Source organism: Cololabis saira, chromosome 24 (assembly GCF_033807715.1).
Source record: "Cololabis saira isolate AMF1-May2022 chromosome 24, fColSai1.1, whole genome shotgun sequence".
In the NCBI taxonomy this organism is placed as follows: domain Eukaryota; kingdom Metazoa; phylum Chordata; class Actinopteri; order Beloniformes; family Belonidae; genus Cololabis; species Cololabis saira.
Window position 1 is genome coordinate 2,950,378 of NC_084610.1, and position 16,889 is coordinate 2,967,266.

Below are 16,889 nucleotides of genomic sequence, written 5' to 3' on the forward strand. Positions count from 1 at the left end.
CGTAACTGAGGCTTGGAGTAGATACTTTTCTTTAATTGCTGATGACTTTCCTGTTTGGCACTGCGTTAACAAATAAACGATTCCCCTGACTGGAAAACTACCAAAACCTTTACCTTTAAAGAAGTACACAATTGTTGACGGTCAATGAATTAAATGTTTTTGATTAACCTCTTTAGGCTTTACATTTTGGCTCTGTATTATTTTTGTAAGGTATTTTGCTCGTATGTGGTTGTTTTAGATGGTATAGTTTTTTTTTTACGAAAGCGTATTAGGGCCATGCAGGAGAAAAAATATTTGAGAGGGGAAGATTATTTTTTTTTATTGTGCACTTTGAGAAAAAAGTCGAAATGTCGAGATTAATGTTGAAATACAATTTCGAGGAAAAAAGTCGAAATTTCGTGAATAAAGTTGACATTTCGAGAATAAAAACATTAATCTCGATTTTTTTCAACTTTTTTCTAGACATTTCGACTTTTTTCTTGAAGTGCCTTAGGAAAAAAAATCTTGCTCCTCTAAAATATGATTTTTATTTTTCTCCTGCCTGGCCCTGATACACTATTTTTGTAATGTGCTTTGCCATGAAAGTATTCGTTATTTTCCCCAACGGTGTAATCGGAGTAAAGACTACAGTTCCCGGCAGCCCTTGCGCGGCCGGAAGCGGAAGAGGCGGGAGTCTCAGCCAAAATGAGGGAAAACAAGAACATGTCCGAGTCCCTGTCTCAAGCGGGAAAAGAAATACCGGCCAAAAAACAGAAACTAAGCAGTGACGAGAACAGTAACCCCGACCTGTCCGGAGACGAGAATGTAAGTAGTCCAGCCGATTCTTTCCTGCGGAGAGAAACGAGAACCGAGAAGCTTCTGGCGGGTTAGCAGCGTGCTAAGGTAGCCGAGCAGCTAAACACGGGGGGCTAGCAGCTTTGTCCAGCCAGGGTTAGATAAAACACACCTGCAGGACCAGATACACACATGTAGGACCAGATACACACCTGTAGGACCAGATACACACCTGCAGGACCAGATACACACCTGCAGGACCAGATAACACACCTGCAGGACCAGATACACACCTGCAGGACCAGATACACACCTGTAGGACCAGGTCAGATACCTGCAGGATTAGTCCACACATCTGTAAGAGAATGTCCAACCTGCATGACTAGATAAAACACCTGCAAGATCAGTCCAAACACCTGGAAGACCATGTCAGATACCTGCAGGAGCAGATAACATCCTAAAAGATCAGTCCAAACATCTGCAGTGCCAGATCACACATCAGGATTAGTCCAAAGACCCGCAGGTCCAGGTAAAACTTCTGCAGAAATCGTCCATCACCTGCAGAATCAGATCAAACATCTGCAGAACCGGGTCAAACACCCGCACCATCAGTCCTGCAGATGCTGCTCCAACTTTAAAATACTTGGTCAAAGTATGAGTTTGAGAGAAGAGAGAGAGAGTTTGTTAAATGAGTGCTGTTTTATTTTTGCTCATGCTTCAGTCAGTCTGAGCATCTGAGTATCAAAGTTGTTTATATTTATATATATATTTACAAAAATAAACAGATGTGTCATCTGTTCCACAGAAGGACTTAAATCCCACCACATGGTGTCAAAGGTGATTGTATTTGTGCAGAGATGATGACAGAAACACCTTTGCTGTGTGTGCAGGACGATGCCGTCAGTGTGGAGAGTGGGACCAACGCGGAGCGTCCGGACACCCCCACAAACACAGCCAACGCCCCGGGCAGGAAGAGCTGGGGCAAGGGCAAGTGGAAGTCCAAGAAGTGCAGATACTCGTTCAAATGTGTCAACAGCCTGAGGGTGAGTTCCTCCAGCAGCCTCAACACAGCTTTGTTTTAAGCGTTTTGAACTGCTCCAAAACATTTCTGTCTAGCTACTTCTATGTTTTACGTGTAGATGATGTAGATGTACATACTAGAGTTACCCTGCTTTCACACTGAAAGCGTCACGGGCATCATAGGCAGCCGGCTGCTATTCATTTTCTATGAAGCAGCGGGAGCTGCGAGAGCAACTGGAGCGTTGCGTCAATTTGAAGTTGAAAAATCTGAACTTTATGCAAATGAGCAGCGGCGACGCCGAGGCAGCGTCCAATCACAGACCGGGATTCTCGAAGCGAGAAGCCTCAATGCAGATTGTACTTTCATGTTCACACAAATGTACACTCATTCACATGCATACATGAGCAGAGATGTGCACTAACAAACTTATTTTATCAGCCATTGATATATTTCATCCAGCAAAATGACATTTTTGCTGAATTGACTGCCGTTTTTACCTGAACTGCTCATGTGAAACACGTATCTGATGGTTGAGGAGCTGTATGGTCCCAACGATTTTATTTGCTACATCGATCCAACACAAAATAATTAAAAACCGTGCTGATTAATCACAAAACACAGGTTAAACATCATGACCAAATCCGCTCTGACCCGGTGTGTCAGTGTTCAGCGCAGACAGACTGCAGCTTAGCCTGAATTATGATTCCGCGTTAAATCGACGGCGTAGGGCAGGGGTATTCAACTAGATTCGGCCGGGGGCCACATCTGCAAAGGGACTGTATGAAGAGGGCCGCACAATTTGAAAATGTGGGGGTTTTCAAAATGTATTTTGCACTCAAAGACGAAGACTTATGTAAATATAATACATTTGTGTTATACATTTGAATATATCTAGTTTACATATGAATTATGTATTAATTGTCTCCAGATTTAGTAATTGTGAATGTTAAATATAATATTCAGATAAAGAAATATTATTTTGAATGCAAGTTCATTTTGAAACCATGCATTGTGCAAACTTAATGAAGCTGATATTGACCTACTTTTAATAAAACACGCCATAATGACAAAGCACCACTTTCCACCAAGATTTCCTTATTTGAATATTATATTAAGCATTGAGCACAACCATTTTAGTCCATAGTAGGCAGTTATAAAAATATTATTATTATTATTATTATTATTATTCAACAAACACCCCCTTTTTTGAAATATGACCAGGGGCCACATAAAAGCTCCTGGCGGGCCGCATGTGGCCCGCGGGCCGCCAATTGAATATCCCTGGCGTCGGGTCGTGGTAGGGTGTGCGTCGCCGCGTACCCTACGCTGTTGGTTCTGCTTTGGTGTGACGCAGAACCATAAATCAGCCTAGGCTGATTTATGGTTCACCGGGAGTGGGCTCTGGCGGTTGATGTTGATCCCCGGACCAAACTTGTTAAGGAGCATCAAACTCACTCTTATCTACGCGGAAATAACGCTAAAATATAAAGAAGGCGTCCCAAACTGTGATCTATGGTGAAATAGGAAACGGAAGATGTGCACGATGTATGAGTAGACTATATACAGTGTATATTATACACTGTTCCTTCCAGTTCTGCAGCGCAGCTTTAGCTCCGCCCACTGCAGCTTTAGCTCCGCCCACTGCAACCGTCGACAGTACATGAAGCTTTCAGTGTGAACGCTCCAAACAGCGAGATGCTGGCGTCAGGAGATTTTTGATGCTTTCAGTGTGAACGCAGGGTTAGACTGTGTCCACACTGGTACATTTACTCTCAAATGTTTTTGTTACGGATGCGCTTAGTCGTGTTTCAGTTTGTGAATGAAGGTGTTGCAGCGTAAGACTGGTGGATGAGGCTGGAGCATCGTGGAAACGAGGATGTATTTGCACTGATCTGTTGCTTCGTTGGGTTTTACTACATCCCTCTCTGGCCAAGTCTTTATGTTACTATTATTCCACTTGGCAGCAGCAGTGCACCTTAGTTGGTTTCAAATTGCCAGAGAAAGTGGCAGAGTTTAACGTCTCTGACGTAACCCAGCAATATAGACACTACAAATTAGTAATAAGAGGTTATTTCAGGTGGAGTTTTCACCCTGTTTTTGCTCGTATGTGCAGAGCTGGTGGGCTCGGATCATGTATAACAGGGATTTGTTGTATGGATGGAGATATTTGCAGAGCTGAAACGTGAGAGTGGATGCAGATTTAAAGCCAGATGTGTGTCGTGGAGCTGGCTCCACTTCTTTTAGCGGACGTGAAATATCATGAGTGCAGTTTCAGGATGTATCTCTGACCTGGGAAACAACACAGCGGTCTGAGAAGTTCAGTTATGCAGCGAAATCCAACAACAGATGGCAACAATCGCACAGTGACTGCTCCAGTCTTGTCCGTCATCTGTCTATATTCCTGGCTTTGTTTGGGGGATTTCTCTCTTTTCTGGGGAAACAAACTCAAGAATTTGCAGCTGCAGTTTGTTTTCCTGTCTTTTGAATTGATAAATGTTATTTTGTTTAGTTTTTTTTATTAATAATTTCTATTTTAGCAGTATTGTGCCTTCTTTGGAAAGCTCTGCCTTTTATGACGGGCGTGTCACAGTTTTCCTGGTGGGATTTTCCGGTCCGAAGTAACTCCAGAGTTGGGATTGTGTCCATAAAAGTGACACGGTGCTTGTGATGCCCAGAAGTGAAAACTCTCCAGTATCAGCACCTTCATATTCAACAGAATCGGCGATCATTTGTGATACTGTCGCAACTCCTCATACATCACCAGCAAATCTGAAGTCAGCACGTCGGCTTGCTGATTGGTTTAATTATTTCGATAACCGATCCACATATTTTGACAGCACCTAGACAGATAATCAGGGCCAGTTCCAATCCCCCCTCGTCCTACTTTTCAGCCCTACCCCTAAATTTTGCGCGTTCCTGTGAGGGTAGTGGTGTCCCAATTCCTCTTTGCATGTAGGGCTAGTGGACATAACGAGGGCTAGTGGACATAACGAGGGCTAGTGTGTATCAATCTAGCCTTTCACAGCGAGGGATTTCAGATGCTGACTCGGCGACCGAGGGCTAGAAAAATTTTCCCAGAATGCTTTACGTCGTCATTTGCAGACCGAATCAAACAAGAAAACATGGTGGACATTTCTCATTTTTTAGTGAATAAAATCAATATTTTGAGTTAGTTTCTGCATAAAAATTTGTTTTGATTACATTTCTAGCGAGAAATATATATTTTACTTTCATAATATTCACTCAGTGAATGTACATAATCACTCGCTTGCCCGTTTATGCATTGTTTTTTTCAGATCACGCCAGAATAAAGGCTGATTTATGGTTCCGCGTTACACCAACGCCGTAGGCTCTGCGTCGATTTAAGGCAGAACCATAAATCGCCGGCGGCTCTTCTCATCCCGAAAACATGGGAGCAAATTTCTTAACAGACGTTATTTGGATAAACTGAGCCCAGGTTGGGGATCTTAACGGTTACTTTTACGCCTGAAAAAATATTCAAACTTAATAAAGTGGCATATTAACAATGCTACAGCTGAAATTAAAACAGCTTCTAGCTCTGGGCTTCCTGATATGGTGTGACGTTTGTGCAAACATAACTACACAGTCGCTTACGTACCCGAACGTAAACCACGCAGTGACGTAGCAAGTGGTGTCCCAATCCCTAGGGAACATTACAAGGGCCCTACGCCTGTGGCTTCATTTTTAGGGTGAAGTGGTAGTGGTTGAAGGCTAGTGGTAGAAAGTAGGGTGAACATTGGGAGTTAGTCTTAGTCCTGATATCAGACGTTGTTGCAACTTCAGGACCCAACAAGAACTTTTTGAGTTGAGGCTGACGGTCTGATTGTGATTCACTCGTCATGTAGGTCTCCAATGTCAACCATCTATTTCCATATTCTTATCACTTCTAAATGTGTGTCAGGAGGACCACGGGCAGCCGCTGTTCGGGGTGCAGTTTAACTGGCACAGCAAGGAGGGAGACCCGCTGGTGTTCGCCACAGTCGGGAGCAACAGGGTAACGTATCACCATGAAGCATCTCAGCTGGAGCTCTAACCCGTTTATCTGTCTTCTAACCGGCTGTGGTTTCTCCTCCAGGTAACTCTGTACGAGTGTCACTCTCAGGGAGAGATCAGACTCCTGCAGTCCTACGTTGATGCAGACGTATCCTGCCACCTCTTGTAATTTTGTGATTTTAAGTATCTCGTATTTTTATTCGCAATAGAACACAGATGTTTAATGGCATTTTATCATTTTATGAACAATGGTAAGTCTTTTTCAGTTTGATGGCAGCAGTAGTTCTCAAAAAAAGTTGTCAAGGGCTACAACACCTGGAGAATAAACATCTGGAGGATAAACATCGGGAGGAACATCCACACGGTTGGGTGTTAAAGGGGATTTTGGGTAGACGAGCCTCCCAGATGTAAAGATGTGTAGAGGTTCACCAGTCTGTCGAGAATTGCATCGACAAATTGGGAAACTTTCAGAATAATGTTGTTCAACATACAGGACTGTCTCAGAAAATTAGAATATTGTGATAAAGTTCTTTATTTTCTGTAATGCAATTAAAAAAACAGAAATGTCATACATTCTGGATTCATTACAAATCAACTGAAATATTGCAAGCCTTTTATTATTTTAATATTGCTGATTATAGTTTACAGTTTAAGATTAAGATTCCAAGAATATTCAAATTTTTTGAGATAGGATATTTGAGTTTTCTTAAGCTGTAAGCCATGATCAGCAATATTAAAATAATAAAAGGCTTGCAATATTTCAGTTAATTTGTAATGAATCCAGAATGTATGACATTTTTGCATTACAGAAAATAAAGAACTTTATCACAATATTCTAATTTTCTGAGACAGTCCTGTATACTGTATATGGTACCGTTTTACCATTATTGATAAAGTATGAGTTTGGGTCATTTTAAAATCGCTGCGTTCTGTTTTTATTGATGTTTTTGCACAAGTCCCCGTCATATAAAGCTGTGGTTGTAGTGTCTACGTTGATTTTCTTGACTGAACTGGCATAAAGGCAGATGAGAACTTCTACACGTGCGCCTGGACCTACGACACCAGCACGAGTCACCCCCTGCTGGCCGTTGCCGGGTCCCGCGGCATCATCCGGGTCATCAACCACATCACCATGCAGTGCATCAAGGTAAACTCAACTAAACTAAACATCTTTTCTTGCATAAAAAAGCAGCAGCAGCTTTGCGGATGCGCAAGTCTTCTGTTGCAGTCTGGAGGCGGAGAGGTTCAATCGTTTAGACTATTGAGGCGATTAATTGAATCGGATTATGAATGTCATAATTATTAAATGGTTCTTATTTAGCTCTCAGCTTTTAAATGTTGCATGAAGTATAAGTGATGTGTTAATTATGAATTAAAGACATGAAAGATGGATACTTCATTCAAAAATACATCTTTTAATGAACTTTGCTGCCAGTCGTCCTGGTGTTTACCTGGCGCTGCGGGGTCTGAAAGTTCCCTAAATATGGGGACAATATTCAGCTGATTTGTGATTCAGCTTTTCACGCAATGCGGAATATTGTTTTCCTTATTGTGAGATCTCACCACACCCCTATCGTCTTTAATCGTCTTTATCGTCTTCATACGATCAAAAACTTCAGTTAGGAAACAAAAGAGCTGATTCAGTGAGTAGAATGGAAACAGCATTTGCAGCCAAAGCTATCGGGGAATAACAAACTACATGCATGTTTTTGTTCACACGCAGCACTACGTGGGTCACGGGAACGCCATCAATGAGCTCAAGTTCCACCCGAGAGATCCAAACCTCCTCCTGTCCGTCAGCAAAGGTACGTCTGGTTCAAAGTCTGGTTCAATCCCTGCACACGCAGAAGACCCTGGAAGACACACGCCCTTTAGGGCTTTATAGACGTCTGGGCTGTAAATGTCCTCTGTCCCTTGTGATTTGTTGAGTCTTTGGAGGACAAGACTTTTAGGCAGTGTTTTTGTTTTTTATTTTAACCACCATGTGACTCTCAGGTGGATCAGTAATCTGAGATAAAGCAGGTCATGTGAGCAGAGTTGAATCTTTGATCGCGGGAAGGTTATTATTAGTGGCGGTCCTCGCTGAAAGACATTGGCCGGGTTTCCCAGATCCAACCTCTCTTAAGGATTTAAGAGAGGTTCAAAGAAGGTTTGAACTAAGAGAGAATCCTAAGATACGGGTGTTTCCCAGATGAATTCTTAACACCGTTCTTTAGTTTCGCTCTTTCAGACGCTCTTTGGAGCAGCTGTACGGTTCTGAAACCAAATGAATCGATGCCAGGCAAATCGATCACCGATCACTATCAGCGCATTTTCACACGCAGCACTGCTGCCTAACGCACTAATTCACTGCTGCCTGTGCGTTATAATAAAAAATTTAGATGATAAATATAATTCAATGACCCTTTTTCATCCAAACGGTGTGTTACTCTGTTATTTCTGGTTACAGTGAGGCTTTTTTTCCCCACACGCAGAAACCGGGAGGAAACGTGGTGGGCGTGTGTGTGCGTTCAAAAACATGAGCCAAGAGAAGGCGAGTTTCGCAAATCGCAACGTGGAATTACAGCAAACCCTGGTTTTTCGCAGGGGTTATGTTCCAAAAAGAACCCGTGATAAGTGAAATTCTTTTTACAATTATAGAGGGCTTCTAATTGCAGAGATCATCCCCGCCACGCACGTATTCCTCCTCTTCTGAATGATGCTGCATCATTCAGGTGGGTTTTTTCAAGAGAAGAAAATAGTTATGGGTCGTTGTCTTCGCTCTTTTTTCTTCTGGGCAAAAAGATTCTTTAATATAAACCGACACCATTGATTATATTTGAGACTGTATGAATGATTCATCAAAGGATCTCGTTCTTCAGCTGCTGCTTCCCTGTCATCACATAGGTGTAGGTGCGCTCAGGCTCGGACACGGCGCAGGAGGATCGGTGTCACGGCTGCCTGACAGCCCGGTCCGACAGCACGTCCAGGGGACTGAAGTGCTGACGCACGAATGCGTTCATATAAACAGTTCTGCTTCGCGCACGGTGACGCGGTTGATTTGCAGCGAGAACATGCTGTATAGCAGCCAAATTATCAAATAAATGATATTCATGATGATCGTTTTATTTGTGCGCATAAAGCATATACAGGAACACACTTGTTATTCCTTATTTTTCTTTTTTTCCCCCTTTGCTGTCACCAATAAATGCTAAACAATATAAATCTAAAGTATAAAATAAATAAAAATTTGTGCGGGGTGCATTGTTTTAATATCTCATTGCTTGGTGTGATATTGATTTGCCTGACGCGGCTGGATCTGTGAGTCTTTGTTCACTAAGATGGTTGGAAAGACTGGGTCAGCAGCATCTTTCATTTCCTTCTTAATGAAAGAGATACTTAAGCTAAGAGCAACTCTGGGAAACGCGATTTTCTTTCACAGGCTCCTTAAGAAGGTTTGAAAGAAGTCTTTCGCTGTTAAGAACTACTTAACTGATCTGGGAAACCCGGCCATTATCATTGGATTCATTTAAATCAGGGTTCGGCAACACAAAATGTTGAAAGAGCCATATTGGACCAAAAATACAAAAAACAAATATGTCTGGAGCCGCAAAAAATCTCACAAAGTCTTGTATCAGCCTTATAATGAAGACAACACATGCTGCATGTTTCTATATTAGTTAGAACTGGGGGAAGATTTTTTTTTTCATTATGCACTTTGAGAAAAAAGTCGAAATGTTGAGAAAAAAGTCGAAATGTCAAGATTAATGTTGAAGTACAATCATGAGAAAAAAGTCGAAATGTTGAGAAAAAAGTCAAAATCTCGAGAAAAAAAGTTGAAATGTCGAGAAAAAAGTTGAAATGTTGAGAAAAAAATCGAAATGTTGAGGAAAAAGTCAAAATTTCGAGAAAGAAGGAAAAAAGTCAAACATTTTTGAAAAAGCCTCAGGAGCCACCAGGGCGGCGCTAAAGAGCCGCATGCGGTTGCCGACACCTGATTTAAATCATTCATCTGTCACACATTCATTTATGTCTCTAAAACAACTAAAATGAGCCTTCGTGGAGCCTTTTACGTACTTCTATATGTTCTGCTTGAAGCTTGTATAAAAGATGGTTTCATATGTGTCTGCAGATCACGCTCTCCGCCTGTGGAACATACAGACCGACACGCTGGTGGCCATATTTGGAGGCGTGGAAGGTCACCGAGATGAAGTCCTGAGCGCCGTAAGTGTCGTTGACGTCATCAATAAACCAGGAAACGGGTCGGGGGAAGGCTTCTCATTTCTGAACATTTGAGTCGCTCACTTGACCGTGAAAGTTCTAGTTAGAGGTCGCCTCAACCATAACTTCCCTGCTGCGACTCCAGTGGCACATGAGCAGAGCTGGTAGAGGAGCCAAACATTGTACTCAAGTAAAAGTACTGTTACTTCAGAATAATATGACTCAAGTAGAAGTAAAAAGTAGTCATCCAAATAATTACTTGAGTAAAAGTAAAAAAGTACTTGGTGAAAAAACTACTCAAGTACTGAGTAACTGTTGAGTAACGTCTGATTTATTTTTTTAACACAACCATTCAAACAGACAAAAGTACAAAATAATCATCTTCAGGCAAATTAAATCAATAAAATAATTTATTTATTTTAACATTAATAAAAAATAGCTTAAATTAAAATAATCTTAAAGTAAATTCAAGTACTCTAATAAATAAGGAAATAAATAAAATAATAACAGAATAAAAAAATAAGTTAAGCACAAGTAGCACAAAATGTCAAGCCTTTGTACTTTTCTTTTTTAACCAGCAGAACTAGAACAAACATGAACTCATAGAAACTCTGTGTGTGTTTGAGTCTGTGTAAATGTGATAAAACATGCAAAAACTAACATTTTTCCCAAAGAATCACCCAGTGATGTCATGAGATTGACGCGTACGTGGATAAAAGGGATAAAAGAAAAGTAACAGCTCAACGTAGCCTAATGTAGCGGAGTAAGAGGAACAGTTTCTTCTTCACTAATCTACTCACGTAAAAGTAAAAAGTATAGTGATTCAAAACTACTCCTAAAAGTACATTTCCCAAAACTTACTCAAGTAAATGTAACGGAGTAAAATGTAACTCGTTACTACCCACCTCTGCACATGAAGCATCTGTTTGTTTTGTTTTACACCTGCAAAGACACCAAACAGCTGACACCAAAACATGAATACAATCAGAAAAGAAAAGAAAAAGATGAAGCAGTCCATGCCAACGTGTCATCTGTTGGTCCCGCTGCAGGATTTCGATCTGCTGGGTGAGAAGATCATGTCGTGTGGGATGGACCACTCGCTGAAGCTCTGGAGGATCAACTCAGAGAGGATGCAGAAAGCCATCCGGGGCTCGTACGAGTACAACCCGTCAAAGACCAACAGGTGAGACGCTGATCTTCACGGTAGATCTTCACGCCTGTACTTCATTTATTTAAACATCTATCTTCTCCTCAGGCCTTTTGTCTCACAGAAAATTCATTTCCCCGACTTCTCGACGCGAGACATCCACAGAAACTACGTGGACTGTGTGCGATGGCTCGGGGATCTTATTCTTTCAAAGGCAAGTCATTTAAATCTGCTGATCGTATCTCACAATCACGACATAAAAAGAGTGGGTCTAACTAAAGTTGCTTTCGTCAACGAAAATTAGGTCTAAATATCGTCGTCAATGGAGCTTTATCACCACGACGATAATGAAATATATAATGCAATATCGTAGAGGAATAAAAACTAGACTGAAATGTAGATTACGAAATAAAAACTCTGCTAAAATGTGTCTTCATTTTCGTTGACCAAAACGAGATGAAATGTTTTAACAAAGATCCTTAATGTCCATGTTTTCAGTAGTTTCTCTGGTTTAATGTCCATGTTTTCAGTAGTTTCTCTGGTTTAATGTCCATGTTTTCAGTAGTTTCTCTGGTTTAATGTCCATGTTTTCAGTAGTTTCTCTGGTTTAATGTCCATGTTTTCAGTAGTTTCTCTGGTTTAATGTCCATGTTTTCAGTAGTTTCTCTGGTTTAATGTCCATGTTTTCAGTAGTTTCTCTGGTTTAATGTCCATGTTTTCAGTAGTTTCTCTGGTTTAGTTCTGGGTGACGTTAGTCCTCAATCCCAGTCGCTGCAGCAGGAATCAGATCCAGAAGATGCAGATGCAGAGTTAGAGGCTGATGCCGTTAACGCAGAGCTCTAGTTAACGTCCATTAAAAACAAAGTTACATAGAGAAACACGGGGATCTGCTCTGGGGGGGAGAAGAAGAAGATCCATCTTTGGATACACTTTCTACATAGACGTGGAAAAGAAAACCCAATGTGTCGTCGGAAAAGAAAAAGACGGGGAGAAATGCAGAAAAATAAATATATTATAAACTCAAATTAGAGTCTTCTGTATCTGGAATGAATGTATTCTGGAGTCTATAAGGTAACAATAATAAGATAACCTTGTTTGAATTGTAAAATGGGTTTGGATAAATACAATTTTTGACTAAAACTAGACTAAAATGTCATTCGTTTTCGTCAATTAAAATGGTCCTGGACAATTCTGACTAAATTAAGACTAAAATGCTCAGACTTTTAGTCGACTGAAACTTGACATGACTAAAAGGAGAATGAACGGGACTAAAACTAAAACGATAGCTTGACCCAAAGACGAGACATAAACTAAAATTGAAACAGTCTGACAGAAACAACACTAGGTCTAACTCTCCAAGACGTCGTTCGGCTGGATGTTAAACATCCCGCTCAGCTGTTTTACGTGGACTTATTTGGCAAAAGAGTGAACTGAATTCATCCCAAATTGAGATTTACTCAACAAATGGTTCAAGAAAACGTTAACCTGGTGAGAAGTGTGGGTCTGAGGGCTGAAGTGTGAACTGCTTTGCCTCTGCAGTCCTGTGAAAACGCCATCGTCTGCTGGAAACCGGGAAAGATGGAGGACGACATCGATCGCATAAAGCCCAACGAGTCCAACGTGACCATCCTGGGCCGCTTCGACTACAGCCAGTGTGACATCTGGTACATGCGCTTCTCCATGGACTTCTGGCAGAAGGTCTGAGACATCACGCTCCTCTCTGTTTCTCTGCTGATGACGCTGGAGACGGAGGCGTGCCGCTGACGTTTCTTGTCTCCACAGATGCTGGCTCTGGGGAACCAGGTGGGGAAACTCTACGTGTGGGACCTTGAAGTGGAAGACCCGCACAAAGCCAAGTAAGTCGGAGACCTTCCTCTTTAATCCAGGTTTGAACCGTCCTTCAAGGCTTTAGTGACATATATATACAGGACTGTCTCAGAAAATTAGAATATTGTGAAGTGAAGTGTGAAGTCCTTTATTTTCTGTAATGCAAAAATGTCATACATTCTGGATTCATTACAAATCAACTGAAATATTGCAAGCCTTTTATTATTTTAATATTGCTGATCATGGTTTACAGCTTAAGAAAACTCAAATATCCTATCTCAAAAAATTAGAATATTCTGGGAATCTTAAACTGTAAACCATGATCAGCAATATTAAAATAATAAAAGGCTTGCAATATTTCAGTTGATTTGTAATGAATCCAGAATGTATAACATTTTTTTTTTTGTAATTGCATTACAGAAAATAAAGAACTTTATCACAATATTCTAATTTTCTGCAGTCCTGTGTATATATATCTTTATTTAAACTCGAAAATCATTGAGGGCGAGCCATCATTTACAATGACGTCGCTCAAATGCACAAGCACTTCCCCGTGTTGAGCACTAGGGGGCTTCATCTGTTCATCAGTCAGTATAAAGTGTTATTTAAAGGGGACATATTATGGCATCTAATACCTATTTTAAACAGGCCTTGAATGTCTTAAAAACAAGCTTTTGTTAAATAAATTAGAAATTCAGCCTCTGAGCCATGTCTTTATCCTCCCATTCTCTAACCTCATTATCTATGAGGGATTCTGAGTGGGCGGGGCTATGATAATGAGGCTCTGTGCTGATTGGCTGGGATACACCGCTACGAAAAAATGGCGGAAGCTCCGGCCGGTGGAGTTGGTTGTGGGCGTGGTTTCACGCATCGGAGGACAACCGATGTAAATTACTCCCGTCGTTACGTAACGACGGGAGCAGAATCTTATTGGCTCGTAGATCCACATCACACTGGACGGCTCATCCGGGCGGCTGTACAGACACTGCAGAATCTGGTTCTTTCCTCCTTCTCTGAGTTGGCAGACTGAGGGGAGACCACTTTATATATGTTAAAACAAGAAAAAACCTGTTTTTCATAATAGGTCCTTTTTAAGTTATGTTCACCATCCCCAATATCTCCATGTATTTCTTTGAATGATGGAGAGTATCAGATCAGCACCTAAACACAGAAACTCAAGTATTTTATCATTACGAACATCTTCATCTTCATCTTCATCCTGAAAGATGACTCAGTGAAATGAGCAGGTTTAAAATGTTTTGGTCACATTCTAGCTGTGGGCTAGGGTTGGATTTGGGGAGCATTCACACACTTTGGTCAGTACCAAAGCAGAAAATGATGCACTGAGTTTGGTTTTCAGGAAGAAAGTCCTAACTCGCTTGACTAGAGGACACAAAAGAAGAAATGTGGACTGGACAGATGGCTTTGTCCAGTAAACAGTGATCTAGGTTTCATACTGCCATCTGTAAGCATGAACTAGTCAAAAGAAAGAGATTGAGACTGAAATGAGTTTCCTCTGTTGGGTGGCAGGACTTTCCTTTAGCAACAAGAGAGAGACTACAGGTCGTCTCAGAGTACAAGTATTTGGGAGTACACATTGATGCTAATCTCAAATTCAAAACCCACATCCAAAAGGTCTGCAATAATGTAAAGTTTAGTTTATCAAATTTCATAATAGGTCCCCTTTAAACAAATAATTGATCTGCCATGCTGCGTCTGTTGGGTTTCACTTACAAAGACATCTCCACCCCCTCAGGTGCACCACGCTGACGCTCCCCAAATGCACGTCGGCCATCCGGCAGACGAGCTTCAGCCGCGACAGCAGCATCCTGATCGCCGTGTGCGACGACGCCTCCATCTGGCGCTGGGACCGACAGCGCTGACCGGCGTCCTCCTCCCCTCCTTCCTCCCTCCTTTCTCAACCTGCTGTCTTCTCCTACAGACACACTGCAAAAAAAAGAAAGCTGGTTGTGTTTTATTTTCCCCAAAGTGTATATCCAACAATACTGGAGCAAATCCAGTGAAGACAATAGAGATTGTTTTAGATAGTTTTCCTCAGTGTGCCTTCCTGTTTCCTATGCAGCCTCCTTCACTGACGTTAACAAAGAGGAGAGGAATATTTGGAGTAAAAGCTGTTATTTTTCATGTGTGGGGAGAAAAAAATATGATCAAATTGAATTTTTTGTTTTGTTTTGCAGTGTGCCACATTTTATATTAAAATAAAGTTTTTTCTGTGAGATTTCCTGCATTTATTGTCATATCTTCTTCCCCCAATGCCCCGTCTCCTCTTCACCTTCACTCCTCGGCTCTCGTTTCTCCCGCAGAGCGCCCTTCATAATCGCAGACATTATCCACTCATGCCAATAAAGTTGGGTTTTTTGTACATATCTGCCCAAAGGTCAGTTTGTGTAATAAAATAATCACAGTAGTTTGAATGTTAGCTGTATTGTTTTATTCTGTCCAGCTCCAAAACAGGAAGAGCTGAAAACTGGTGTTTTTATTCCTTTTTTTTAATTTTTGTTTTTATTAAAACCCAAATCATTGTAGGAAGGAAAGTGATCTTTTTGTCTGAATATACCGAGTTTATTTGGACTTGAATAAAAGTTATTTTTCATACGTTTTGGTGCATTCTTTCTTTTTGTTTACAGGACTGTCTCAGAAAATTTGAATATTGTGATAAAGTTCTTTTCTGTAATGCAATTTAAAAAAAAACATGTCATACATTCTGGATTCATTACAAATCAACTGAAATATTGCAAGCCTTTTATTATTTTGATATTGCTGATTTTGGTTTACAGCTTAAGAAAACTCAAATATCCTATCTCAAAAAGTTAGAATATTGTGGGAATCTTAAACTCAGAGGTGTCTTCAGTATTCACATCCATTACTCAGGTAGAAGTATAGATACTAGAGTTTAAAAATACTCCTGTAGAAGTTGAAGTATCAACCCAAGTTTTTTACTCAAGTAAAAATATAAAAGTACTGGTTTCAAAACTACTTAAAGTATAAAAGTAAAAGTAATGTAAGGGGGGAAAAAAAGCTATTAAAGGACAAAAGCCATTGAAAATGAATGAATCTTAGTATAATGCAAATATATTAAAGAAGCATATATGTGTACTATTGAGCATTAACATGTGTTTCAGAGAGCAGGAGATATGATAGTTGCCTATAAGTATTGTAATGGTGCAAAAAGTCAAACTTCAGAGGCATGTTATCATTTATCCTAACCTTTATTGGAATGTACATCCAAGTTTAGTTGCAGGAATCTGAGGGAACGGATGTAAGAACAAAACTGGACAAGAACATCTGAAACAACCACAACCAAATTCACTCTATCCGGATGGAGCAATTTAACTGAATAGTTTTTATTAAAGGCCCAAATGAAATAGAGTAACGAGGCTGTTTTTAAAATGTAAGGAGTAAAAAGTACAGATAATTGCGTGAAAATGTAAGGAGTAAAAGTAGAAAGGCGTCTGAAAAATAATTACTCCAGTGAAGTATAGATAACCAAAATTTCTACTTAAGTAAGGTAACGAAGTATTTGTACTTCGGTACTTGACACCTCTGCTTAAACTGTAAACCATGATCAGCAATATTAAAATAATACAAGGCTTGCAATATTTCAGTTGATTTGTAATGAATCCAGAATGTATGACATTTTTGTTTTTGTAATTGCATTACAGAAAATCACACTATTCTAATTTTCTGAGACAGTCCTGTATTACATTCAGTGTGCTGATGTTTTATCCCAGAGGTTTTAGCTTTTGAATGCCTGCTCCTTTCACTTTCTGCCCCAGCATGCAAAAAAAAAAAGAAAAGAAAAGTCATGTGACGTTAGACTTTGGCCACCCTGCCTTCATGCATCCTCTCTGATCTGTTTTTTTAAAAGCAGCGTGAAAGTCTTGT

At 40.5% G+C, this 16,889-nt stretch overlaps 1 protein-coding gene across 1 annotated transcript; it reads left to right on the forward strand.

Moving 5' to 3' along the window:
- Positions 1–671: 671 nt before the first annotated feature.
- On the forward strand, positions 672–15,570 carry eed (embryonic ectoderm development). The gene is made up of 12 exons (XM_061715452.1): positions 672–804; positions 1,665–1,817; positions 5,718–5,810; positions 5,892–5,957; positions 6,831–6,956; positions 7,533–7,614; positions 9,921–10,012; positions 11,059–11,192; positions 11,265–11,370; positions 12,696–12,854; positions 12,939–13,012; positions 14,740–15,570. Exons 1-12 carry the CDS (start codon positions 685–687, stop codon positions 14,864–14,866), a joined length of 1,332 nt encoding a protein of 443 aa, XP_061571436.1. The 5' UTR covers positions 672–684; the 3' UTR covers positions 14,867–15,570.
- The last annotated feature ends 1,319 nt before the right edge of the window (positions 15,571–16,889 follow it).